Below are 27,876 nucleotides of genomic sequence, written 5' to 3' on the forward strand. Positions count from 1 at the left end.
AAAAGATGGTGTTATCTTATGCGGAATACATGGGACCAAAGATGCTAAAAATGGAGAAGAATACCGAACGTCTCCAGCGACAGCATGAAAAACTCCGGGTCGATGTTCAGGGGTGTTGCAAGTCTCTCCACACACGCTCTAGTCAGGTACCTCATTAGAAATAAATATTCTCTTTGATAATTCAATTATATAAATATACGATTATGCTCATACTAGGTTTTCTCTGTGCAGAAATAATCTTCCTGGAGCAGCTTTGAGGAATCATCTGCTCATCATTACCACGTATCTCTTTATGCAACAAATTCCCTTCTCTTTTTTTTTTTTTTTTTTATGGACACTGGTATGTAATATTATAAGAAGCTTGTTCTCCAAACATTTCTTTTCGTAATCATTCAGTGCTCATTCAATATTCATTATGAAATCATTCTGTCATTGTAATAACTTCCTTTAAACAAACAATCTGTTTAAAAAAGTTAATCACTCAATAAAACATCTAAGTATGCACCATCACATGTTTTCAACCTCTCAAATACCTTAATATCATTGAACATATATCTTATAAGAGAAATTTAGATCATGTCACTATATTATATCACTGTATTATATTGTCTTTCAACTCTTACCTTTATGCTTCAAGTTACCTCAAGAATAATAATCCATTATCTTTACTTAGTAAAAGAAAATTATATCAAAAGCTTTGGCATGTAACTAAAATTTCTCATAATTTCATATCCACTAATGCCTCAAAATTTAAATATTATCCACAACCTAGGAGCATCAATTCATCCTCAAAACTTTAAGCATCACTTCAATATAATTTACCTCAATTCCAGAAAACCTAGCACCTCAAATTCTAAGAATCACCTCAAAGATTTCATGAATTGTACCTTAAAGTCATCACAATCATTTGAAAATATCAAAATCCTTAAACCATGACTTTATATATCAAAATATCTTATAGATTCTAGGGTATCCCTCATTTGCATTTATCTCTGCAATACTTAGGCATTCACTTCATGCCACTACGTAATCCTTATTCATCAATCCATATATTACAACATCAATCATAGTATCATTATTGTCATCAACCAAACCTTAGCCATTACCAAAAACTCATATAACTATTATATTATTAATTCAGTTCAAGAATCATTTCACCACCGACCTCCATAAGACAATTTGTTACCAAGTCACTCACACAATTTGTCTCACAACCTAAATCAATAAAACCATTTTGTCACCAAATTAATTTCACAAATCATCTCGCAACCTAAATCTATAAAATCATCATACGATTTTTAAATCATGATCAATAATCTTTTCTAAATCCTCGAGACACCTTAAAATATACCCTTATCAATCGATACTCTAGAAAACTGCCGCAAATCCAAATAGGCAGATACTATGGATCACAACCTATCTATAAAATAAAAATTCATCTCCGTCATTAACATGATCACAATAATAAAATCCTCCAAATTAATCACACTAGGATGATTTTTTTTTTTTTTTTTTTAACAAAAAATTAACCATTAGAAAAATGCTCATGCATCATTTATTAGAGACCACACAACAATGCACACTCTACTTGGCCGGAATGTGGCTTCTCATTAACCCCCCAATTTTTTTTTTTTTTTTTTGAAAAATCTGCCAGAACCTTATAACCTTTGCTCTGATACCAAAATTGTAACATCCCCAGCCCGTTAAGACTGAGTTTGCCACTTTTTTCTTCTTTGTCCAACAAAATTCTTGCAAAGATCTATAAGGTCTATCAGAGTACTTGATTTTAAAGGATACGATAAATGTATAAAACATTATTCAAGAGATTTTATTACAAGCGAAATTAGAAAACATTAAACTTTAGTTGCAGAATATCATATTATTACAATAACTTATATGAAAAGACTTTGAAAATTAATAATTATTCCCGTCCCCATTCCGGCCTCCTATTCCAGCATCCTTTCTACCTGAAAACAAGAAATAAAACTGAATGAGTCCAAAGGGGGCCCAGCAAGTAACATCCACGACCATAGATAGTTTTACTCCTTATTCTCAGTTTTGAAAATCATTTTTCACAAATAAATATACTTCTAGCCATAATAATATATGTATGTACGGTTGCATCCCCCGTAACATATACATACTATTACATCTTGTAATAGATCATCGCTGTAAATCATCTTTATAAATCATCATCATGATGCATCATTATAAATCATCAGTATAAATTATCTCTGTAAATCATCATAGCATATCATCGTTGAAAATATAGATTCATTTTCTCATAATAAGGCCCATGTACACTATTACCCCTGTGCACGAGGGTTGCGGGTCCTTGTGACCATGGCACTGAACTGTGGCCTCAGCCATGCCCAACCGTCAATTAACTCTTTTTCTTGGTGCACTCAACGGTCTGTTGATGGAATACCACCTTCTGGCATAGCCTCCTTCAGTGGTTTCGCCTCCACCCGAGTATCGGTACCGAACTCTCATCTTATCTTATCTTAGGGCCAAAAATACTCTCTTCCATACATGTGCCCTCATTTCATAAACGTTTATCTCATCTCTTGTACTTTTTTTTGTACTTCTTTTTATGCATCTTAGGGCAACATGTAGGAGGGTTTATCATCATTTTTCTTTCTTATAATCATCATCATTTCTCAACTTTCTTTTCTTAAAATGAAAACTTTTCCAAATATAAACTTGTTGTGCTTAAAAAGCCTTTAAAGAAATATAAACTTTCTAAATAATTCTTTTAGAAATCCTTCATGCATGCAACATAACTTCATAATACATAAATAAAATAATCATTTACAATTTACTAAAGAATGAATAAATAGCATGACATGAAGTAACTTTAGAAGGGGTAGTGAATTTACTTACCTCTAGACTGAAGCTAAAAGTGGTATGAAGGAATCTAGTTGCTCCAATATGACTAACACCACTAGTATATCTTTTTAAACTAATTTCTAAAGTCCGCTATCTCTTGTGTTCTTTCTTTCTTGTAGCGCTTGGTCTCGCCCTTTCTCTCTCTGTTCTGAGTAAACACTCTTAGAAAGAAGAAAGACCGAGTAAAAAGCGGAAGAAGGAAGAATATATGCAAGAGATGGGAGAGGAGATGAGTGGTGAAAATTCTGAAAGAGAAGAGCTCTATTTATAGGAGAAAATCAAACACTATTCTATCGTCAATTTACAATTATACCCTCATTTTACTATTTCACCAACCCTATACTATTTCACCAACCCTATACTATTTCACCAACCCTATACTATTCTACCTTCAATTTACAATTATACCCGCATTCTATCTTCAATTTACAATTATACCCTCATTTTACTATTTCACCAACCCTATACTATTTCACCAACCTTATACTATTCTACCTTCAATTTACAATTATACCCTCATTCTATCTTCAATTTACAATTATACCCTCATTCTATCTTCAATTTACAATTATACCCTCATTTTACTATTTTACCAATTACCATTCTCTAATTACCACTCTCATAAATTTCCCAAGAATTAAAACCCTTAGCTACAATGGATATTAAAATAACATCATTATCAAAATAATCTATTTAAATAGCTTTGAAAATTCTGGGACACTACAGAGCTACTGGCTTTTTTTCTATCCTCTACTTCTGTGGCCAAATGGTATGCACTTTTTACAGAGAACATGCCATTTGCCGTGCCCCTCCAAATCTGTACATCTTCTTGATGCGTACTACTAAGCGGAATGGATTGAATAGCAACAATTTCCTCCTTGCTGAAAATACTTTCAAGTAGTGTTGAGTCCCACCAGCCCAGGTCCTGGTCAATTAGAGCACTGACCCTTAAATCACAAAAAACCGGGTTTGGAGGAGATTGGATCGTAGAGCTATTCTGTAGAGGAACCCACTTATCCCCCCATATCCGGGTTTTTTCTCCATTTCCAATACGCCAAAACAGCCCCTCTTGTATAAGCATCTTTGAACTAATAATACTCCTCCAAGCATATGAGGGTTTTGAACCAATAGAAGCATCCAGTACCCCACCCCTTGGAAAGTATTTGGCCTTTAAAATCTTTGCTACCAAGCTATCCGGTACTTTCCAAAGACGCCACACTTGTTTTGCCAAAAGTGCCCTGTTGAAACAAGTAAACTCTCTAAATCCCATTCCCCCCTTCTCCTTGTTGAGCCCCATGCGTTTCCAACTCATCCAATGAATTCTAGATTCATTCGATTTATGGCCCCACCAAAACTTCTGCATCAAAGAGTTAATTTTATTGCATAACATTTTTGGCAATTGGAATACGCTCATACTGTACGTAGGAATTGCTTGCACCACCGCCTTCAAGAGAATCTCTTTCCCAGCCTGCGACAGAAATTTTAATTTCCAATCATTCAACCGTTTTTCAATCCGATCAATGATGGACTTGAACTCCTTCTGCCGTGACTTTCCAACCAAAGCTGGAAGTCCTAGATAAGTGTCGTAACTCTGAGTTGCCGGTATAGCGGCTAGTGCCAAGATAGCATCCCGGTCTTCGGCCGATGTATTCCGACTAAAAAAGATAGCTGTTTTATTCACGTTCAATTTTTGGCCAGACGCTTGCTGAACATTATTGTTTAACTTCGTTAATTACTGCTTGTGGCCGAAAGAACATCTTGAAACAATTGCAGTTCCTTTGCCAACATCTTGTTCATGACTTTGCCACCGGTGATTAAAGAGAGATTGTTCATGTTTTTCAGACGGAAGACTAATTGAGTTATAGATACAATACGGATATTGTTTTACACAGTTTTCATTCTTGGGTTGTGATGCATAGAAGAAGAGAAGTAAATATGGTATCACACTTGTTAGCAAAAGAAATGCCCCAAATATTAACAAAGAAAATTTGGATCGAAGAATATTATGATTTTATTCATTAAGTTATACACCTACACTATTGCAAAGCGTTTAGTTGAATGAATGAAGACTAACTTCAAAAACCAAAAAGAAAGAAAGGAGCTGAAAAATCAAAATCTACCATTGCAATTTTTTTATATTTAGAGACACTAAAAATGAAAAGAAAAAGTAGTGATAGTTAATGAGAGCAAGTGAATTTTAAAACAAATATCTATCGGGCTTTTGCTACAGATAATGGGCTGCAATCACCTATATGTGTCAAGCTGGTCCACTTCTGTTAGCTCAATCAGATAGTGGTGCCGTGGAGGAAGATCCTCCGCCAGTCGTAATTCGTTTTCTCTCTTTTTTATTTATTTGTTTTTCTTGCCTATTGAAAAAGATATATACTATCCAATACAATTAAAGTAATAACGTGGTAATATCAACACAATAACATTAAGGGCCTAACTATCATTTGATTCAAAAGTTTTGAATCTGTTTGTATTTTGATTTGGTTAAATCATTGACCTTTACCATCATAACATGATACTAACCTTTTCGATTTGACGTTTACAACAGTTTAATCTATTTTGCTCCAACCCAGTGGCAACTGTTTCTCTTTTGACAATTTCAGTTTTTTGATAGCTTCTTATGTGATTGAACCCTTAACATAATATTTGTTCCCATACTGATTATTAAAGGCCTATTTATTAACAAAAACCTAAAATTATTGGATACAAATTTAGGTAAACCTTTGGTACTTAGGATCCTAACAACATCCAGACTAATCATGGAGGGGGCAGAGAATTGGCAAATATTTTACCAAGTGCAGGCTAGACGATTTCAGACAAAATCACACGTTGGGTTGTCTTTTATACACTGCAGAATATCGCTTCTATTTATTGTATGATAGATTCTTATTCATTTGCCCAATATCAATCCATTTATGGCCATCATGATCTATATATGTTTCTTGGTTTCTAAATTGCTTATCTTAGCTTTATTTGTTAAAAAATCTTGTTTTCTATTTTTTTATTCTATCTTCTTACAACAAAAATATTAACAAACAATTTAAATTAAAAAATAAAATACACAAAATACAAAATAATTTCTGCCTTACTTAATTACTATCTCGTCAAAATATATTTTTTTAAAACTAAAAACAAATTTTTAATTTCATTAGTTATATTAGAAAGGTATTAACATTTAGCCATCCAATTACCATGTCATGAGATGGGGTTTATGCAGATTTATCTGGAGGGAAACGCGAAGATAGTGGTTGACGCGGTGAATTCTAGGGAATCAGATTGGAATCGAAGGGGACATCTAGTGGCTGATATAAAATCGGCATTACTAGACTTTCCCCTTTGGAAAATGGCTTATGTTCGAAGGGAGGTCAACCAGGCTGCTAACATGCTGGCTCGTTTAGCTACAAAACAGATTATGGTCAGGGTGTGGCTTGAAGAACCACCAGAATGTATTTTTACGATTCTTGTTTCAGAGCAAACTGCTCTTTCCAGTTGATTGGTTTGATTGGTTCTGAGAATGGAGTGCTACTATTATTCTAAAAAAAAAAAAAAAAATCTTGTAAGCATTTAGTCCAATATTCAAGAATAGCTTTAATATTGTTTGATTCTCTTATTTAATATTATCGATTTTTCTTGAAACATTTATCATGTTAGCATTTAATCGAAGGACTTGGCTTCCATGCGGTAAACCAAATTATCTACGGTAATTTCGTTTGAGGGCTGAGATTTTCCAAGGCAAACTACCCCTTAATTAGACTAGCTAATGTGGACAAAAAAAGAAAAAAAAAAAGCAATTAATTTCGTTAACTCTCATCCATCTTCTCTCTTTCTTTTTTTTTCGACCCAATACGTTTCTCTCAGTTTTTGTTTTTCTACCCAGACTAACGTGGACCAAAAAATAATAAAATATTATTTTTTTCTCAAAAAAAAAAAGTAAGGAGTTGAACTATTATTAGTAAGCAAAAAATATTCTCAGGTCATCAAATATCACAAACTCTCCAACATCAATATTTAGAAGACGATGGCAAAGATTTCTATCAAAATGGCTTTTTTGATAGCCTTTTTGATAGCCTTTCTCTCTAATAACCCAATATCTTTATTTTATTTATTTATAATAAGATAATCTTTATCTCTCTTAACCAAATTGTTTTTTGTTTTGTTTTATATGATCATAGTGACTAATGAAATACTGATAACAGGTGTATGATTCTCCATGGTACCAAGAGCTGAGGCAGCTACAATTCATTGCCATTCCGATGTTGATTGTCTTATACTTTTAAAGAATTGTCCATCGATCTTATAGAGTTTGTGGCCCACAAGATACCTGCATCTGCTACAGAAAAGGAGAAACGACTCTGAAGGTTAATGAAAGTACTCCCAAATAAACTATAAGAGAGATGGTGTTTACAAATAAAACCGAATAAAATAATTATATATCAATGTTATGGAAGTGATAAACTACCTTGACCCTACTAGGGACGTTGTAGGAGTTATCTTAATTAGTTTGCATATCCTCTTGTCCTCCTAATAGATTAAAAGTGAATATATGGTTGATAAGGTCATGTTCATGTTATTCATCAAAAAAATAAAAAAAAAAAGGTCATGTTCATGTACTTTTTCTGCCAGCTAATAAAGAAATTACGGTAAAGATAAAGCACGCTGGCCAATTTTTTATTTATTTTTTTTTATATATATTAAAAAAAAAAAATTTGTCTGAGCACGCCGGCATGCTGTGAATCACGACCCAAGAAATTAACTTCCTTGGATTAAGCATTTTCTTCTAATAATATTGATTCACAATAAGTTTTTTTTTTTTTTCCTCTTAATGAGTAATTAATTAGAAGAATTCCAAATACTTTACCATATTATCGATCCCAAGGTTAAACAACGTTAATTCATTTTCGATTTTGACAATCTTTGCACCAACATTAATTATTATATGATAGTGCGCGCATGCGAATTGTCTTCCTATTAATTGATTTTTGTTTGAGAGAGGCAGCTTTATGGAGGAGGTCCACCCAAAACTGATTAATCTTTTATATATGCCATGTATACTTTTTGGTAAAGCTGTAATGTAAATGGTTGGAACATCCAATTGTCCCTGAACTTCGTTAATTACTGCTTGAGGCCGAAAGAAAATATTGTTACATATATCATATATGTGATGGGCATGCATGAAAAATGCTCGTTAATTTATTGAGTTTGGATGAAAAATGACTTGCTTAAAATAATTTGAGTCTATATATAGTAAGATATACGGTATTTCTCCGGTAAAAAAATAAAATTCTTCTCCTCGAAACCCTCACAACAACCGAACCATGTGATAGAATCAGAGGATGAGTTAAGAGAGAGAGAGAGAGAGGGGAAAGTTAATAAAATCACTCACAAATTAAGGATGCTCTATATGCTCGAAATAGAAGTACATGCAGCATACATGCTCAGCGTCGTTCGTAATTTTTATTTAATAAGGAAGTGGATCCTTAAGATGCATGTGAAAGATTACGGACACATGTTTGGTAATTTTTATTTAATTACAAGCTTTGATCAAACACTTGTATTTATTAATAAATAAAAACATGTAAACAAACATACAAGTAATAATGGATTTGGGGTAATATAATTCTCCATTCCTATACTCCTAGGAGGCCAATGTCCATGACAATGAGGAGAATCTTCTGGTGGACTACAAATGTTTGGACCAAATCCCACGTACCCAGCCGTTGTATCGAAGGAAGTCTGAATTCCGATGAGTTGAGTGTTCCCAATAATGGATCTACGATTATTGGTTGGGACAAACGCAAAACAGAAAATGCGCTCACCAATATAACTCTCATGTTCAACTAAAATATTCCTTATTTTCAATGTTAGGATCGGTCCGGCAGTAAAGAAGAATGACACGTTTGGAACCTGAATCAGTTCTAACCCGGATAGGTTGTAGCACATGTCAAACAAGGGGCTCATGGGGGCCCGAGGAAGATTTATAGTTTTTGCAATGTAAGCGTTGCGAAAAACCTCGTAAATAGGCTTGGGTAGTTTGGTAAATATTGTACCTGAATCTATAATCACTCCTCCCATGCCTTGTTTTGTCATTTTGAAACTGTTTTCAGGGATGGGCAGTCGAACGTCTCCAACCCCAAGACCCGAGAGGCCGACATAATAAAAAGCCGGTGTTTTTGGGTTGCGGAGCAAGGGGATCCACGCAGTTCCCGCAGGTATCACTGCACCTGGATGGCTAAAATTCAACCAACCCGCTGGCCCTCCAAACAAACCCGGCAAGCAATAATTGAAGATGTCGGCCAATCCACGAAGCCGAAGCTGAGTCGGCAATGACAATGGCCCACCTCCAAGGCCCACAAAACCGTTGCTTCCAGCCACCATGCCATAGTTTGAGTGCCCGCACCCACAAAAAACACTCGGAATGGCAGTGCTTCCAAACGTGAGTGTTTCGAGCACAAGCGAGCCGTTCGTGGAGTAGCCTTCTAGGTAGTCCACCTCGTACTGACATTGACTGTTGTTGTTGCAACCGTGTTGACGGAGGTGATTACAGGCGTTGGAGGCACAAGGTACTACGGAAAAGGAAGTGGAATTGAGAGGGTCGAATCCGAGGCCCGGCGTTTGGTCACAATCACATGGTTTACATTGAAACCATGTAGTGTCGCTCCCGGTGTGTATAACCATAAACTGGCTGACCGGAGGGGTGCCCACTTCTATCTCAGTAAAATATGATCCATGCCCTACGGTCTGTGGGAAGATCTCTGCAGATATGAAACTGGGGGAGGAGGAGTCCATGGTAGTTAAGGGAAGCAAGTGCAACAATATTATCAGCAATAGCATTGTTGATGAGCAGTACTGGCCAAAATGGCTACAAAAGAACTCCATGATGTTTCTGAGAGTCTGTGTGTGTGAGAGAGAGAGAGAGAGAGAGAGAGAGAGTGCAAAACAAAGAGGGGGGTTTTGAGAGGTTTGAGAGGATGTGGAGAGATATATAGTACTGCTAGGACGTTGATCTTTTGGATGAATGTCCCCCCTCCCAGGCCCCCACGGTCCCACCCTCTATTTAGGGCCGGATAGAATCATATGAAAAATTCAGATCAAAGATCAAGTTATATATATATATATTATAAAACTGCTGATTAAGTATATCTAGATCGAACATTTGTGTTTGGTGTGTTCAACCTGGGTTGATAAGATTTGGACAATTATAGTCACTTTATCAAAGCAGCCATGTGGTTGTGTTGTCTCTATCTTCCAATATAAGAAAAAAGCAAATTATCGCTGTAAAGTCACTTTGAACCACACCACGTGGATAATAATGAACACCAACAGATTAAAATTACAAGGCTAGCCTTCTAGCAGGGTCATGAATAAGATCCTCGCACATACACACCAAGATGATTTAAGAATGGTGGTGTTTCAACCATTTGCAATAATTATGATTCATGAGAGATCAGAAAAGGCAGAAGAAGCGCCTGCATGCGAAAAAAAGGACCATATATACACGGAACAAGCACACTTCTTCTTTTTGTCAGTAAAACACTATGTTAGATTCCCAAACGTTTAAGGAACAACCCTGTCAAAGGAGCTTTTACAAGAAGGATTAAAAAGCTATTTATTTTTGGATCCGGCTTATCGCAAGAAACGTACTGTGACCTGCTTTTTTACCACCATCGTCGTGGATTGTCAGAAGTATAATTGGGGTCGACCTCACAGCTATAGCCTTGTCGTATTGTCGACTCTATAAGATTGCGACCTGCGCAGTGTGGTTCCAAAACATAAAGGAAAAGAAAAGAAAAGAAAAACAAACAAAATTGGAGATCAGAAAGGGCAGGGAGAGAGAGACAGAGAGAGAGATCCCCATACTTCCACTGCAAATAAAGCTATCTAGGAGATTATCCAGTGTTGTTGATGTCATGAGGCCCCACGATCGATAGTCACCTTTCATTTTCTTTATCTTCCATGATATGTTGATCCTTTATTTGCTTTCAAGTACCACCAACGCCAATTTAATTGCTAATCTCGATTAAATAGAAAAGCTGAGTTATAAGCTCATTTGTCTAATTTATTATACCAGTTGTATGGAAAATAATTAATGGTGGTTAATTAAGCGACATTATTTTTTATGATGTATGTAATATTATATTATTAAAAAAATTAAACGACTTGGATAACGTAGTCAAAATGTATAATATATGATTCTTGGTTAAAATATAAAACAAAAACAAAAACAAAAAAAAAAATGCTTTCGAGAAATGAAAAAGCAGGGTAATTTAGGTAAATCCATGCCATCAATATATAATTCACACAGCCAGGCCAGCACTACTTGTTTGGTTTTTTTGTGGTCAATTATATTTCCATTCTCAACAGTCAGAAAAAGGCAAAATTTATCCGTATTAGGATAGATTCTTCCACAAAACCGCTAGCCCACGGTTGTTCCAAATGAAGCCAAAAAATCAATTATGCATTGCATGCGTACACCCACTCTTTCTCTTTCACAGTAGACCAAGAGTTGGCAACTGGCAAGCCAAGTAAAGCGAGAGCGAAATTATTGCTCCTCTCTTCCCCCGTGAAATGGCAAAAACAACCTTCCATGTATGTTACTCTCACTGTGGCCTTAATTGAACCCTCGAAACCAAGTACACCAATTCACATGGCAACCATCGATTCAAAATCCACTCATGCATGCATGTACGATGGGCTTCAAGCCTTCAACTAGATATATGGGACATGTATGTGTTATACTTAACATGTGTACACATTAATCCTCAAAATATAAATTTTTTCTATTTATTTATTAGGACAACAGGGTTTTATGTATACAACTTTTGCATGCCTTTTTATTATTATTATTATTAGCTTATCTAAAAACTAATAAATATCATCACAGTAGTCCAATATAATATATTGAAATGAAATAGAAGTATGATTTCTAATATTAATAACCAAAAAATGCTGCAGATATTCAATTAATTCCACCTCAAAGGAGAGAAAGAAAGAGAGAGAGAGAGAGAGAGAGAGATATAGGAGGGCCAGCTCAACAGGAGCAGCAAAATTCACGAGAATAGAGTTAAAAGCAAAACGCATTATATACTCTATCACTCTCTCCTGTCTCCATGCTTTTACTAATTTGGTAATTAAAGATGGTTTTAAAAGGTTTCACAACCAAAATGGCTAAAGGTAAAATATATTTGCATATACAGTCTTAAAATTAAGATGTATCTTTAATTGTTTGTTAAAGTCTTCACGTGGGACTAGAGTTGTCTGTTTGTTCTGGATTGACCACAATACTCTTAACAGATTCAAGACGTGCGTTAACTTTTTCCTATTTTAGGTGATCCCAATTCCCACGCAAGCACCTCATATGCCTATTCAAGAATGTTTTGGACGTTAAAAGCCAAACTTGGAAACCATCCGTCCAAAACATAAGGAACACAAGCACACTTTTTTTTTGGTCAGAAAAAAGCGCACACACACATATGTGTGTGTGTGTGTTAGATTCCCAAGCGTTTAAGGAACAACCCTGTCAAAGGAACTTGTAAGGATTAAAAAGCTATTCAAACATAAAGGAAAGGAAAAGAAAAACAAACAAAATTGAAGATCAGATCGAATTCAGAAAGGGCAGGGAGGGAGAGAGAGATCCCCGTACTCCCACTGCAAATAAAGCTAGCTAGCTAGGAGATTATCCAGTGTTTTTGATGTCATGAGGCCCCACAATCGTGACCTTTCCTTTTCTTTATCTTCCATGATATGTTGATACTTTATTTGCTTTCAAGTACCACCAATTGCTAACCTCGATTAAATAGAAAAGCTGAGTTATAAGCTCATTTCTCTAATTTTTTATACCTGTTGTATGGAAAACAGGCTCAATCATGAGAGATACTAGCAGTGGGCCAAAGAGTGATCTCACGTGCACCTCATTTGCCTGTTCAAGTATGTTTCGGACGTTAAAAGCCAAACTCCGAAACCATCCGTCCAAAACATATATAATACATGACATGATATATAACTAGTTTCTTTTTTTTCTTCTTGGCTGGTCCCATGTGATAATTTTGTGGCTCAGGTAAATTAGGCTTTTATAGTAGTTTTCAAATTATATATGAAAAAAAAAATGTTTAAGTTAGTCCTAACTACTTTTTTCATATATGTATCATTTTGTTACTTTTTCCATGTTAATCCAAATTATAGCTTTTTTTTTTTTAATTTTTTAATTTTTTATTTGGGTTCAAACTTCAAATTGTAATGCAGTGGATGGTGCAGATATTCAATTATATCTTGATACCACATACCAAAATAGGTAGTTTTTAATTTTTTATGGTGCATATAAATCACTCTACGTACACTTGATAATAATCAATATTCAATACAGTGACTTAATTGGTTAAACAAGAGACCCATGCATTGATAGTTGCCGAGTACTTCAGCTTTAAGATTACGGTCCATGAAAAAAATAATAAATAAAGTATGAATTTGACACTTTGCATGTCTATATAAATTACGCTAGCTCATTCATCATTTTGTATATCCTTGTCTGAAATTTATTTTGCTTGCAAGCCATCCTCTCAAAGCCCCCCCTCTGTCTCCCTCACACACTCGATCTCACATACATTCGGGTTTTGCTTCTGTCTTGTTCAAAATTCTTCCGTCTCTCTGATCTCAATGGCAATCTTTAATGGTACTAGCTATAGAGTCGTCATTATCCGTATGTTCATTATGTTTTCTCTTTATTTCTCAGGTATGCTTATTGTTTTTACTTTGTGGTTGTTTTTGTTTTTATGTTTTGTACCATTATTTCATACCCAATTGGTTGCTCTAGACTGATTAATCTATTAATTTTCATTTGGCATTTTCTAATCATTAATTATGAAGCACTAATCGTTCTCATGGCTTGTGTTTCTACAGAGTTCGGCTTTTTAGAAGTCAATTCACTAGGAATAAATTATGGTCGAGTGGGCGATAATTTGCTCGCACCTGAGAAGGTACTCAATTTACTTACATATCTTAATATCTCAAAAACAAGGATTTACGACGCTAATCCGCAAGTTTTGACCGCATTCGCCAATTCCAACATTGAATTGGTAGTTACGGTTGAAAACGACTTGCTTCCTCAATTAATAAACCCAGTACAGGCCCTTCAATGGGTAACCACTCACATTAAGCCGTATTTTCCTACCACTAGAATTACGGGGATAGCAGTAGGAAATGAGATTTTCACCCTTCAAGATAATACCCTATTGCCATATCTTGTCCCAGCCATGGTAAACATTCATGGTGCTTTACTCCAACTAGGCTTAGACTCGTACATTAAAGTCTCTACTCCCAATTCTCTAGAGATTCTTGAAGAGTCATATCCACCTTCAGCCGGAAGTTTCAAAACCAACATTTATAACACCGTGATAGAACTTTTAAAGTTCTTGTCAAACACCAAATCTCCCTTTTGGATCAATGCCTATCCATTTTTCGTGTATAAGGGGGGTAGTCCAAATAAGATTTCTTTGGATTATGTTTTGTTTCGTCCTACAATAAGAATCATAGACCCGTACAGCAAGCTACAATATGATAACATGTTATATGCTCAAGTTGATGCAGTCATATATGCTATTGCAAGAATGGGCTTTGGTGCAATAGAGGTTCAGGTTTCTGAGACTGGTTGGCCATCAAAAGGGGACCCTGATGAAATTGGTGCAACCTTAGAAAATGCTGCCATTTACAATGGGAACTTAGTGAGACGACAATTGGAAAATGAAGGGACACCTTTGAGGCCTAATATGAGGCTTGAAGTTTATTTATTTGCTTTGTTCAATGAAGATTTAAAGCCTGGACCGACATCAGAAAGGAATTACGGTCTTTATCAACCTAATGGAGCCATGTGTTACAATGTAGGGCTCCCTGCCCTATCAAGTAATACAATACCTTCAACGGATCATAAGCCCCCTGGTCATGCTTCCTCTGCTATCAAGGTAAAGTCATAGACCCATAGGTTCATTTTCTTAATCCATGTTTCATTGGCTTAGAAAAATAATTTTTAAGAAACTGTAAAAGTGAAAAGTTTTTTCTTGTGTACTTCCATTTTGATAAAATTTTAAGCCTATATATTAATATAAGCATGCTTTGTTAGTTGCAAGTACTATATTTTGTTGAATACTTATATCTATTAATTTTTTTTTTTTTTTTCTCCTTTTAAATGGCAATTACTGAGACAGGCAGCAATTGTGGATTGTCACAGCTTGGTCTACTGGATGTTTGTCCATTTGCTGATGTTCCAAGCTTTAATGAGAAGATATTAAGCCAAAGGAAGAATTATTTTTTTACTGGCCCGTAGATGAATTGGGATGCTTTTTTGATTTTTTTGGCCGCATAATAAAAATGTTGACTTCCTTCTATTAAGCATTTGTTTTTTCTAATATTGATTCACAATAAGTTTTTTTTTCTTTTTCTTTTTTCTTTCTTTCCCGTAATAATGAATAATAATTAGTAGAAGTTGAAATGCTTTACCACATTTTTGGTCCAGATATAATGCAAATGGTTGAAACATCCTATTAATTTACGTTGGACATGCAGTGTTTAACTTCGTTTATTACTGCTTGTGGCCGAATTGAAAGAACATCTTGGAACAATTTCAGTTCATTTGGCAACCTCTTGTTCATGACTTTGCCACTAAATACCATTAAGACAACCAACCCTTGAGAGATATGTTCGTAAGAATATTACCTTTTCCTTTATTTTAATACAAACCCAATTTGAAGTCCAGCAAAGATACCATCTTTTTACATAGACGTACAACCAAATAACTTAATTTGAAGTCCAGGAAAAAAAAAAAAAAAAAAAAGAGATTAGCAAAAATTAAAATTAAAATCGGCCTACAACCAAACGTCGCTGATACCAATATAATAATTGATGACGTTGTTTGTCGACTTTGAGATTAATATTATGAGCGACTGCAGGCCATGTTGTCATTGATCATTATTTTTTTGTGGCTGATAATTAGATTATTTTTTAAAAAATTGCTGTTTTTTAATATCAAATTGTGGCATTTTTAACACTATAAGAAATTCACAGCTGACAGCACAACTCAACACATTGTAAATCAATTCCAAAACATACTAATTATGTTAAAATATCACAAACTAGGTAGTCCCGAATTTGTGGGTATGGCTCAACCCTCTTTTTTTTTTTTCATTTTTTTTTTTTTTTCCAAAATGTAATTTACTCTCCTGCTTTGAGACAAAGAATACCAATTATAATATTTCACATGCTTTGAATTAAGGCAAGGCTGTAGTTTCAGATAGCACGTGGTGGGCCGTCCTTCTGGCTCACTCATCAATTAGATTCTTTCCATTTTGGGAAGTTTCTTCCAGTGCACGACCAAGGCTCTTTTGTATATGAAAGTATATGAAAATATATTAAGTTTTATATTGGGGTGCCTTTTGATTTGTTGATGCATTGTTGTGTAAATAAATGCTGGTCTGGTCTGGGGCCCGCCCGCCGGATGGATTAAAAATCGTAGTTTAAATGTGTTTAGGAGCTGAGATTTTTCCAAAAGACCTTCCAATTGCTAACATGGAGTTAATTAATTAAGACCTTTCAAAAGACCTTCCAATCAAGCTCAAAAGGTGAATCACATGATCCTACATCTTCACCTCCTTAGCCTCCTATGTGTGCAGGTGAGGTGACCACAACCCTAATTATTTTTGCTAGAAGCCAATAAAGACCTTGGCTTTTTTTAAAGACTCGTCCGCCAATGATCTCATGCCATCTACCCATAAAGCAAATTAGTTGCAGAATGTAAGCCCGATACCTTTTCTTTTGGGTTATTTGTTAGTGTAGTCTTTTTGTTTAGCAGACCATTAGTTGCACCTCATGCCATCTACCCATAAAGCAAATTAGTTGCAGAATGTAAGCCGAATCCCTTTTCTTTTGGGTTATTTGTAAGTGTAGTCTTTTTGTTTAGCAGACCATTCAAGGCCCTGACACATCACACATGCACAGCTAGTTGGAATAAATAAGCGAAAAATGGAAGAAAACAAGGGACGGTTGAGATTCAAAAGCTCAAAAATTAGAAAGTGGATGAGTGACGCGTGGACAGCACTAAGGAACAGTGGGTGAAAGTTAAAAAGGCATCAGGAGAAATCTAACGGTTCAGATGTCAGGCTTCGCAAGTGGGATTACACGTGTAATTTGGTGGGTTAAGCACCTGGTAGTTGGGGAATGTTCCTGTGTAACTAGAGAATTCTCGGCTAATGGGCCTAAAGGGCCAAACCTCGATCAACCATGATTTCTGGGAATGGTTGGGCTTGAAAGCACTTCGTGAGCTTCAACTAGGCCCATCATTTCTTTATATTAAAAATGAAGATGTGCAAATGTTGAGGTTTGGATTCTTTTTACGTTTTAAGACACCAATATTTTGGGTTTGGCATATATATATATATATAGATTAAAAAGAGAATGGGTAGTAATTTATGAACTTACCATTTGGCATCATAGTATTAGTATGTAATATAGAAAACAACTCGGGAGTCTTGTATTCGTGGTGGTCACGTGGCTTTGTCTTGAAGCAATTAATTGACACAGGATTTTGTGGCCCATCAAAGTATCTTGGAAAATCTTTTGATGGGGGTGCGTGTGAGATAGTGGTGGGCAAGTTTTGTCAGCTTGCCCATGTTTCTTGCCGTGATATCTTTGATTAGAGTCCACATTGGAGGCCTACACTGTAAGGGTATGGACCTCTTCTTCAAGTACATTGGGCTAGAGATTGATACAAAATTTGATCCACTCCCAAAATACATATAGTCACCACTCACCAGTAGTGGGTCATGCATGTGGATGGGCAGAGACTGAAAAAATTAATGGGGCTTTTATGATGGAGGATTTCAATGGGGCTTACTTGTAACTTTTCAAATCTTTATTTATTTATTTATTTTTATTCCATTTCAATATTTTTTTCTTTATTAATTATTTTATTATTATTCTAACAAAATGGCACGACTAAAACTGAAATTTAATTCCTCTCCCATTCCTCTTCAAGCAATTGAAGTGAATCAAAATCAATTGAAGAGGCATTTTGAGGGACTAGGTAATTTCCTTGCTGTCCGAATGTGTTTAATATTAGTATTTGGTCACTGTTCGAGGCACTAATATACAAACATGTTTAAGCGTATCCACGTTTTCGCGTACAACGATTATAGATTATATAAAATAGATGGAAGTCAGTATAATCCCAGAGAGATTTTCCTGATTCTACTGCACGTGTGAAAATTGTTTTACACAATTTTTATTATTTGGTTGTGATGCATATAAGAAGGCCAGAGAAGTAAATACAGTGGCACACTGGTTGGTAAAGAAGGTGCTCCAAACATTAATGGATAAAATTTATATTGAATAATATTTTGATTTTATTTATGAAGGCAAACACGCTTTTGTTTAGTTGAATGAATGAAGATTCACTTCAAAAAAAAAAAAAAAAAAATGGTGATAGTTAATGAGAGTAAGTGAATTTTTACCATAAAATAAGGATTCAGGGGTTATCTCTTGAGGCTGATTAAATAATTTTTTTTATGAAATTTGATTATCTATGTCTTAGATCTAGTCTATTCGGATCAAATATGTTCTCTAATTGTATTTATACATGAGTTAGCAGAAGATTAAAGTCATAGATAACACTTAATTGTAAGAATTTTGTTTGTATTTATGACTTTGTAATCTCATAGCATTTTACTATGATTTTGCAGAGCTTTATACTCGTGATCTTTAATCAATGAAATCCTCAGATTTTCGTTAAAATAAATAAATAAATAACAACTTTATATAATTGTAAAAAATATTTTAATTTTTTTTAGTAAGAAGGTTCTAAAAGAAGTTAATATATGCAAAATGACAACATTTTGGACATTTTAATAAATTAAAAACAAAAATCTATTACTTGTAACATGACTGGGCTTTTGCTACAGAAAATGGGCTGCAATCACCTATATATGTCAAGCTGTCCACTTCTATTAGTTCAATCAGATAGTGGAGCCGTGGAGGAGATCCTCCGCCGGTCGTAATTTGTTTTCTCCCTTTTTTATTTATTTGTTTTTCGTACCTATTGAAAAAGATATATACTATCCAATACAATTAAAGTCATAACGTGGTAATATCAACATGATAACATTATGTGCCTAACTATCATTTGATTCAAAAGCTTTGAATCTGATTGTATTTTGATTTGGTTAAATCACTGACTTTTATCATCATAACATTATACTAATCTTTCAGATTTGACCTAATCTATTGGCTCAAATCCAATGGGACCAATTCAGTGACAACCGTTTCTCTTTTGAAATCAAAATCACCTCTTTTGTGACATGAACCCTTAACATATATAATGCAGGTTCCAATATAAAATTATTAAAGGCCTAACTATTAACAAGACCTTGGATTCTAATTTAGGTAAACCTTTGGAGCTTAGGATCCTAACAACATCCAAACTAATCACGGAGGGGGGGTAGAGAATTGGCAATATTTTACTAAGTGCAGGCCTGACGATTTCAGACAAAATCTCACGTTGGGTTGTCCTTTATATAGTACTTCAAAATCCTGCTTCTATTGGGACCTTATTATAAAATATATATATTCTTATTCATTTGCCCAATATGAATCCATTTATGGCCACTATGATCTATGTTTCTTGGTTTCTAAATTGCTTGAAGATTGTCTCGTCTCTCAGCAATCACACTGACATCTTCCGTAAAGTTCGCACATTTTATAATTAAATTATGTTAAACTCCTATTAGCCACGTATAATCAAGTTTTTTCTCCATTAAAAAAAAGAAAAAAGATTAATGAACGAAAGGCAAGAGGCATCACCAAACTAAAGTTGTCCACCGACCAATTAACATTTTTTGTTTAAAAAAAAATTAAAAGCTAGTTATGAAATACAGATTACATTTATCTTAGCTTTATTTGTTAAAAATTCTTATTTTCTGTTTCTTATTCTATCTTGTTCGACTAAAATATTAACAAACAATTTAAATTAAAAAAAAGACAAAAATTTCTTTAATTCAGTTTATAAGAAATATTCTTTAGCTCATTTAAAATAGTAATATGTGTTGATAACCATTTATAAGGTACTTTAAATTTTTAACCTTATTAATAGTAGTTTATTAATTTATACTAAATTTAATATGTCTTATAAATGTTTATAATTATTATTTTAAATGGGTTGAAAAATATTTATTCCAAACCTATAAAGAAGAAATTTTTGTCTTTAAAAAAAACCCAAAAGTACAAAATAATTTCTGCCTTAATATAACTGCAAAAACACATTTTTAAAAACTAAAAAACAAATCTCACCCACCAAAAAACATTAAAAAAACACATCCTAGGATTCATTTTAAGTTAAACAATTAATCAAATAGATAAAGACAAAGCTGCGAGAATCACGGCTTGGATACTTTCTGAATTTGGAGTCTTGGTTGCGCGTCGACATCATGCGGTCACAATTCTATCCCCTATTACGGGCTACCTTTTTAGACCATTATTGATTATTTTCGCCACTTCGAATGTTAAAATGGAAGTTTAAAAAAAAAAAAAGAGTTTTATTCTTTTTTTTTTTAAAAAAAAAATCTTCTATATGACAATTGACAAGCACTGTTTACTAACTAAATGTAAAAATAAAGTATTTTTTTAATCTCAAACATTTTCTCTTCTCTCAATAAAAAAATAATAATAATTTAAATGAAACAATGTGAATTTTTTTTTTTTTTTTTCGAAGTGAGTAAATGAAAAGCAAATTTATTGAAGGTTCTTGGGATTCAAAGTAACGTCGGTGTAATCAGAAGCCATTTGGCCCAGTGATCGACGGTCATTAGATGTGGAAAGGTGTAAAAAGCAGAGAGATATTCCATGATTCTATCGAACTGACCACAAACGAATGGAGGGTGTCCCCACACAGAAGATGATCATAAACGATGGTGCATGGTGGACCCACACCATTGGAGTCTCTGGCCCATTGACCCATCATCATCACATACTTGCCCACGATTTCCTCTTCACCTCACATGCATACACTTCTCAGTTTTCACACGCTTCTCCGCCTCTATATCTACATATCGATTAAACCCAATTTCCGACAACTTCACAGTGACACTCCCACTCGGTAGTAGCTGTTAACAAAATGGTGCCTCCTCTTCGTCTCGCTTCTCTTCTGCTACTTCTGCTTCTATGTACCGCCGGAGCAAACTCATCCTCCTCCTCCTCCTCCACCCCACTTACCAAGATTGGCAATGGCTACCGTCTGATCTCCATCGGAGAGACCCCTGACGGGGGTCTTGTCGGCCATCTCGTAGTCAACCAGCAGAACAATATCTACGGCCCTGATCTCCCTCACTTGCAGCTCTTTGTCAAGTATCTACTACATTCTCTTCTACAGGTTACAATTACATTATAGTACACCCTCTGAATAACTCTTTGATTTTTCTCTTTTTTGATTTTTGCACAGGCATGAAACTGAGGATCGTTTGAGGGTCCATATCTCCGACGCAGAGACGCAGAGGTGGGAGGTACCGTACAATCTCTTGCCCAGAGAGCAACCTCCAAGGTTGAAGCAGAGCATTGGGAGGTCAGGAAAGAACCCAATAGCGGTGTCAGAGTACTCTGGCTCGGAGTTCATCTTCAGCTGCATCTCGAACCCATTTGGGTTCGCGGTGAGGAGGAAATCAAACGGCAAGACCCTCTTCAACTCGAGCGCTGATGGGTCAGACCCATTTGGTAGTTTGGTTTTCAAGGACCAGTACTTGGAGATTTCCACCAAGTTACCCAAAGACGCCTCTTTGTACGGCCTGGGGGAAAACACCCAACCGCACGGAATCAAACTGTATCCCAATGATCCTTACACTTTGTACACCACTGATGTTTCGGCCATCAATCTTAACACTGATCTGTACGGCTCCCACCCGGTGTACATGGACCTTAGGAACGACGGTGGGCAGCCTTCAGCACACGCGGTTCTGTTGCTCAATAGCAATGGGATGGATGTGGTCTACCGTGGGACTTCTTTGACTTACAAGATTATTGGAGGTGTCTTTGATTTTTACTTCTTTGCTGGGCCTACACCTTTGGGTGTGGTTGATCAGTACACTTCCTTCATTGGCCGGCCAGCTCCAATGCCTTACTGGTCTCTGGGTATGATTAAATTCACACCCTTTCCTCTTTATTTCACTGCATTTTGTTTTCGATTATTACTTCTGGTAGTTTTTCAAGTGACTAACTTTACATTTTTAGTTGTTGTGATTAATGTGCTTAATTCAATTTGTTGCTGTTTGCGTGAATTGAATTGCGTGATTGTTGCTGTTGCTGTTTGTGATCTCTTTAAAAATGATGGAATTGGTCTGTTCAGAAAAGTGATTTTCTTAAGATAATTATTGGGTTTTCATAAACTGCGGTTCATTTTTATAAAATATAGCGTGTATAATCGTGCTACTGACAATATGATACTCCTCTTTGTTTTAATCCCCTCTTTGATGACCTTTGGGCTTTAACCTTGATATTATAAGAGGTATGATTAAGATATCCCAGAAATTAGAACCAGCTGATTGGTTTGGTATGTTGGAAAATGGCTATTGATGGTTGATCAATTGGCTGTATAGGCACGTTTGCTATATGCATAACACTGTAGTATAGTGATGTTTTGTTATTTTCTAATTTGGGTTGGTGGTTTTGTCTCATATCTTTTTTTTTTTTTTTTTTTTTACTTTAGTAATATTTTAAGGCTCTACTCTAATTTTTTAATCTGTTAATCTCCAGAAACAACTTTTTAGGTCTACAAATGTCTTATCTCTTTGATAATCAACTAAAAAAACAACTGCAAGGTCCACTTCAAAGATAAGGCAATACGTGAAGTTGGAAGGCCTAGTTCATCTCACTTTAGTATCTTTCTGCATTTTGGCTCAACTTTTCAAGGGCAAAAATCTTGAAGCTTTTTCGCATATTTGGACAAAATAACTTGTGGACCCCAGATCTGTCATTACTTAAATCTTTACATACCATGCTGTCCTTTTAAAATCATCTTCCCTACATGAGGTGGAAATTAATGATCATTGTCCTTCTTCAATCACAATGCCACCATGATTGTATGGTTGGGCCCCATATGATGCTAATTCTAGGCGGCCATTTTAGCACGAATTCCTGCATATGGGCCAATCAGTACCCTGCATCTACCACTGCCTTGTCTTGTGAGGAGAGACTGCCGTAGGTTGTGGGGAATGTATACCGTGTGATTGTTTTCTCCTTGCATTATAGCTCCTCTCATGTCGGTAGGATAAGTAATTACCTTGTTAGGTTGGAAAACATTTGTAAATAATTCTGCCATTGCCCTATAAAGCCTTCTTAAGCATGTTCTTTTCTTGTAGTTAAGCACAGTTAAAAAAAAGAAATCTTGAGAGTAAATGAATTTTCAGGACAAATTAATTTGCAAGCTGGAATTGGCCCATGGGGTGCCACTCTGCTGTCTGCCTGTAGAGCTTGCTCTCTAAAAATCGCATAAATATCAGAAAATGTATGCTTGGGTATCTTTTAATGTCTCTAAATTTACTGGACAATGTTACAAGTTCATTTTTAAGTTCATTTTTAACTATAATATAATGACATGTAAGACTCAGTTGCTAGTTCACTTTATGGAGAATGTGGAGCTAATGTTTGTTTCATATTGAGGAAGATAAGACTAGAAATTCATATAATTAGTCATTAGAATTTTCTTTATTTACTAAATGATTATATTGGCCATCAATTTTGGTAGTTGATCAGACCGGTTGGTTGTATGTCTAGCTTTTGCATTTACTTTGTCAAGTTTCTAGCTTTTCTATTCATTGCAAGTAGACATGCTCGTTCTCCTATCTACCTCATTTAAATTTATTTATTTAATTTGTTTATTCTACTTCTTTATCATCTTGAAATTCAAGATGCCCCCTGAAAAATATTATGTTCCCCTTCACTATGAAGTTAGCCAAAAAAAGGGGAATGCTCCCCTCCCCTCTGAACACCCTTGTATCTTGTGAATTTAATTTCAATCAACCTATTTTTCAAGACTAAAAATGTGTAGTTTATATATATATATATATATATATATATATATATATATAATGGGCCAAATAGCTTTTAAAGTGTAAAATTGAGTGCACTCTATCACATATTAAAGTTTTTATTCAATATCTTATTTAAGCCTAATTTTAAAATTTCCTATATGTAAAATACACCGTATTATATTCCAAAATTTTCTCAAAACACCCAAACTATAGCTAGATGTATTTTCATTCAAATTTACGGTAGATATACTCCTGCAAAACTATGTTTTAAATTTTGGTTTTCTCCCTTTCAACTTTGTAAATTCATTTATCCTAGACATTGTAACTGTAAATGTTCTGTTCTTTATCTCTCGTCACTAGTTCTGTTGGTTTGTCAAACACCTTCCTTTGTACCGTTTGAAGCATCCTGGTTCCACCACAAGGAATACCTCCAGCTGCTCAAAAATGCCAGACCTCTGCATCATGTCCTGTTCATTGCATATTCCATCTTCCCAACAATTAATCAAATGGTTTACTGATTTATAGATAATTCATCTGGAACTGCTTCTTGTAAGAAATTGAGAGTTCATATTAATTTATCATTCATATTTGATGCTGCAGGATTCCACCAATGCAGGTGGGGTTACCATAACCTATCTGTGGTTGAAGACGTTGTTGAGAGCTACAAAAAGGCTAAAATCCCACTTGATGTGATTTGGAATGATGATGATCACATGGATGGAAAGAAGGACTTCACCCTCAACCCCACCAACTACCCTCGTCCAAAGCTTTTAGCATTCCTAGACAAAATTCATAGCATTGGTATGAAATACATTGTCATTATTGACCCTGGAATTGCTGTTAATTCCAGTTATGGCGTGCATCAAAGGGGCATTGCCAATGATGTTTTCATCAAGTATGAGGGTGAACCCTACTTAGCTCAAGTTTGGCCAGGGGCTGTAAACTTCCCTGACTTCCTTAACCCAAAAACCGTTTCATGGTGGGTTGATGAAATCCGACGTTTTCATGAACTTGTCCCTGTTGATGGTCTATGGATTGACATGAATGAAGTTTCAAATTTCTGTTCTGGTTTGTGCAAAATCCCAGAGGGCAAGCAGTGCCCAACTGGTACGGGACCCGGTTGGATATGCTGCTTGGACTGCAAGAACATTACGAAGACAAGATGGGATGATCCTCCTTACAAGATAAATGCTTCAGGTTTGCAGGTGCCAATAGGGTTTAAAACCATAGCCACAAGTGCAGTTCACTACAATGGAGTTTTGGAGTATGATGCTCACAGTCTCTATGGTTTCTCTCAAACCATTGCAACTCACAAAGGCCTTCAAGCACTTGAGGGCAAGAGACCATTCATATTATCTCGCTCCACTTATGTTGGTTCGGGCAAATATGCTGCCCATTGGACAGGTGATAATCAAGGCACTTGGGAGAATTTGAGGTACTCAATTTCCACTATGCTCAACTTTGGTATATTTGGGGTGCCAATGGTTGGTTCAGATATATGTGGGTTCTATCCACAACCTACAGAAGAACTTTGCAACCGCTGGATTGAAGTTGGTGCTTTCTATCCTTTCTCAAGGGATCATGCAAACTACTATTCCCCACGACAGGAGCTTTATCAATGGGATTCAGTTGCCGAGTCTGCTCGAAATGCTCTGGGTATGAGGTATAAGCTTCTTCCTTACCTGTACACCTTGAACTACGACGCTCATATCAGTGGAGCCCCAATTGCCAGGCCACTTTTCTTCTCATTCCCAAGCTACATCGAGTGTTATGGGCTGAGCACCCAGTTCTTGCTAGGGAGCAGTCTCATGGTATCGCCGGTTCTTGAGCAAGGGAAGTCAGAGGTTAAAGCACTGTTTCCCCCCGGTTCTTGGTACAGTTTGTTTGATATGACACAAACCATTGCATCAAAAGAGGGTACCTACGTCACACTGGATGCTCCTTTGCACGTGGTTAATGTGCATTTGTATCAGAATACCATTCTACCAATGCAGCAGGGTGGATTGATTTCAAAGGAAGCTAGAATGACGCCTTTCAGTCTGGTCGTGACCTTTCCGGCCGGAGCCACTGAAGGAGCTGCTAAAGGGAACATATTCCTTGATGATGATGAGCTGCCTGAGATGAAACTTGGAAATGGGTACTCCACCTATGTTGATTTATATGCAACCCTTGCTAAGGGAGTTGTGAAGGTGTGGTCACAGGTCCAGGAGAGCAAGTTTGCTTTAGGTAAGGGTTGGTATATTGAAAAGATTACCGTGCTGGGATTAAATGGAAGTGGAGGGGCATCTGCTCTTGAGATTGATGGAAGCCCGGTGACGGGTGCTTCAAACACACAGTTGAACGCAACAGAGCAGCAGTTCCTCAGGAAGCTGGAAGATGGAGATGATAAGATGAAGGCTGTGATGGTAGAGGTTAGCGGTTTGTCACTCTCTGTAGGAAAGAACTTCGCCATTTCCTGGAAAATGGGGGTCAAAGGCTGAGGATTAGATGATAAGAGGTTCTTAGCTCTGTTTTCGTCTGCCTATTTAGGATGTTTTGCTTTTCCATTTCTGATTGTTGATGCTTTTTCCATCTTCTTTTTGGGTTCTTGATGGAGAGGAGATGAGCTAAGAATTGTTCATCCTTTTTCATGCATGCAAGCCAAGAGAGTGAGGTTTATATCGACATTACTTTGCTTAAATGCCGGCCATTCATGTTGTAGCTTAAAAAGCTGTAATGCAAATTTCATGTCGTTTCTCTTTCTTCGTTTTCAGTTGCATGGTTTAATTCTTCCCCTCCCGTCCTGCATGCACACATGGTTTCGTTTTCGATTCGTACTACATTTCCTTTTGATGTTTCGTTGGGAAGAAACAACGGTTTCATTTGGTTGAACTGTTTGATTAGATTTTTCGTTTGGTCAAATTTTGGTTCTCTTCTTTGTTTTCATTTTGTTTTGTTTTGTTTTTGTTTTTTTTTTTTTTTTTTCTTTCTCAAAACAAAAGCGCAACAATACTAAGCCCTTACCCAACTTTTAGAATTTTTTATTTTTTTTTTTATTTTTATGAAATTGTAGGATAAAAATATAGTTTTTATCCAAACTAACTACTCAAAACACACATAAAAATGTTATCCACCCCATTCACCAAAGTTGATGTGACGTGGTCTTCTAATCAAAAAACTCATTTCTATGTACTAAATGTTATAAGGACCGTGACACATTAGCTTTGGTGGATATAACGCATATACTTGTATAATATATAGCATTTTTCAAAAATAACACTAAAAGTTGTTTTTTTTTTTTTGGTCATATTAGAGTACTTTTCCAAACAAAAAAATACATCCCTAAAACGCATTAACAAACATATTGAATTTAAAAATTGTGCATTTTTTAAAATGCACTCCTTTAGAGTATCTCTAAAAGAGTAGTTAAATTTACCATAATAGCCAAATTTAACTATTTTTGTACCTTTTTTTTTCTCTCTTCAACAGAATAGGCTCTTTTTAACTTTTTTGATCTATTTTGCTATGGTAAATAGGCAAAATAGTCTATTTACTGTTCACAACTACAAAAAATTTTATACATTTCTCTCTCATCCCTTTCACCTTTCTCTCTCACTTCCTTTCTTTCTATGTGACAAAAATAAAACTAAAAAATAATATTTAATTAGAGTTGAGAGTTAAAATAGCTATTCTGTTAGAGTGTGTTGTGAAAAATTAGTAGCTAAAATAAAAAAAGTGGTGTTTTAAGTGGCTAAAATAGCCATCCTTGCTCGAGATGCTCTTACAGCAATTTGAAAATGCAATAATTTTTTTTTTTTTTTAATGTTTTTTGATGTAGCATGGTGAAGTGGGTCGCAAAATTAAGAAACACAAAACCAAGTAAAATCAAGAATTTGAGAAAAACTAAAGAAAAGTCACTATTAGAGGGTTTCTTTTTGGAAACTAAATT

General features: G+C 35.5%; 3 protein-coding genes across 3 annotated transcripts; 2 read left to right on the forward strand and 1 right to left on the reverse strand.

Moving 5' to 3' along the window:
• Positions 1 to 8,399: 8,399 nt before the first annotated feature.
• Positions 8,400 to 9,806, reverse strand: LOC132185849 (protein ASPARTIC PROTEASE IN GUARD CELL 2-like). The gene has a single exon (XM_059599646.1). It carries the CDS (start codon positions 9,772 to 9,774, stop codon positions 8,440 to 8,442), a length of 1,335 nt encoding a protein of 444 aa, XP_059455629.1. The 5' UTR covers positions 9,775 to 9,806; the 3' UTR covers positions 8,400 to 8,439.
• A 3,742-nt stretch (positions 9,807 to 13,548) lies between these two features.
• On the forward strand, positions 13,549 to 14,861 carry LOC132183900 (glucan endo-1,3-beta-glucosidase 11-like). The gene is made up of 2 exons (XM_059597367.1): positions 13,549 to 13,624; positions 13,792 to 14,861. Exons 1-2 carry the CDS (start codon positions 13,549 to 13,551, stop codon positions 14,859 to 14,861), a joined length of 1,146 nt encoding a protein of 381 aa, XP_059453350.1.
• Positions 14,862 to 20,918: 6,057 nt separating this feature from the next.
• On the forward strand, positions 20,919 to 26,689 carry LOC132183865 (alpha-xylosidase 1). The gene is made up of 3 exons (XM_059597324.1): positions 20,919 to 21,273; positions 21,368 to 22,050; positions 24,549 to 26,689. Exons 1-3 carry the CDS (start codon positions 21,044 to 21,046, stop codon positions 26,426 to 26,428), a joined length of 2,793 nt encoding a protein of 930 aa, XP_059453307.1. The 5' UTR covers positions 20,919 to 21,043; the 3' UTR covers positions 26,429 to 26,689.
• The last annotated feature ends 1,187 nt before the right edge of the window (positions 26,690 to 27,876 follow it).

The sequence above is a fragment of the Corylus avellana genome, chromosome ca6 (genome assembly GCF_901000735.1).
Source record: "Corylus avellana chromosome ca6, CavTom2PMs-1.0".
NCBI lineage: Eukaryota > Viridiplantae > Streptophyta > Magnoliopsida > Fagales > Betulaceae > Corylus > Corylus avellana.

Coding starts and splice junctions, on each gene's coding strand:
- LOC132185849 (XM_059599646.1), bottom strand. CDS start 9,774: ATGGAGTTCTTTTGTAGCCATTTTGGCCAGTACTGCTCATCAACAATG.
- LOC132183900 (XM_059597367.1), top strand. CDS start 13,549: ATGGCAATCTTTAATGGTACTAGCTATAGAGTCGTCATTATCCGTATG. Junction 13,625..13,791: donor GTTTTCTCTTTATTTCTCAG/GTATGCTTATTG, acceptor GTGTTTCTACAG/AGTTCGGCTTTTTAGAAGTC.
- LOC132183865 (XM_059597324.1), top strand. CDS start 21,044: ATGGTGCCTCCTCTTCGTCTCGCTTCTCTTCTGCTACTTCTGCTTCTA. Junction 21,274..21,367: donor CACTTGCAGCTCTTTGTCAA/GTATCTACTACA, acceptor ATTTTTGCACAG/GCATGAAACTGAGGATCGTT. Junction 22,051..24,548: donor AATGCCTTACTGGTCTCTGG/GTATGATTAAAT, acceptor TTGATGCTGCAG/GATTCCACCAATGCAGGTGG.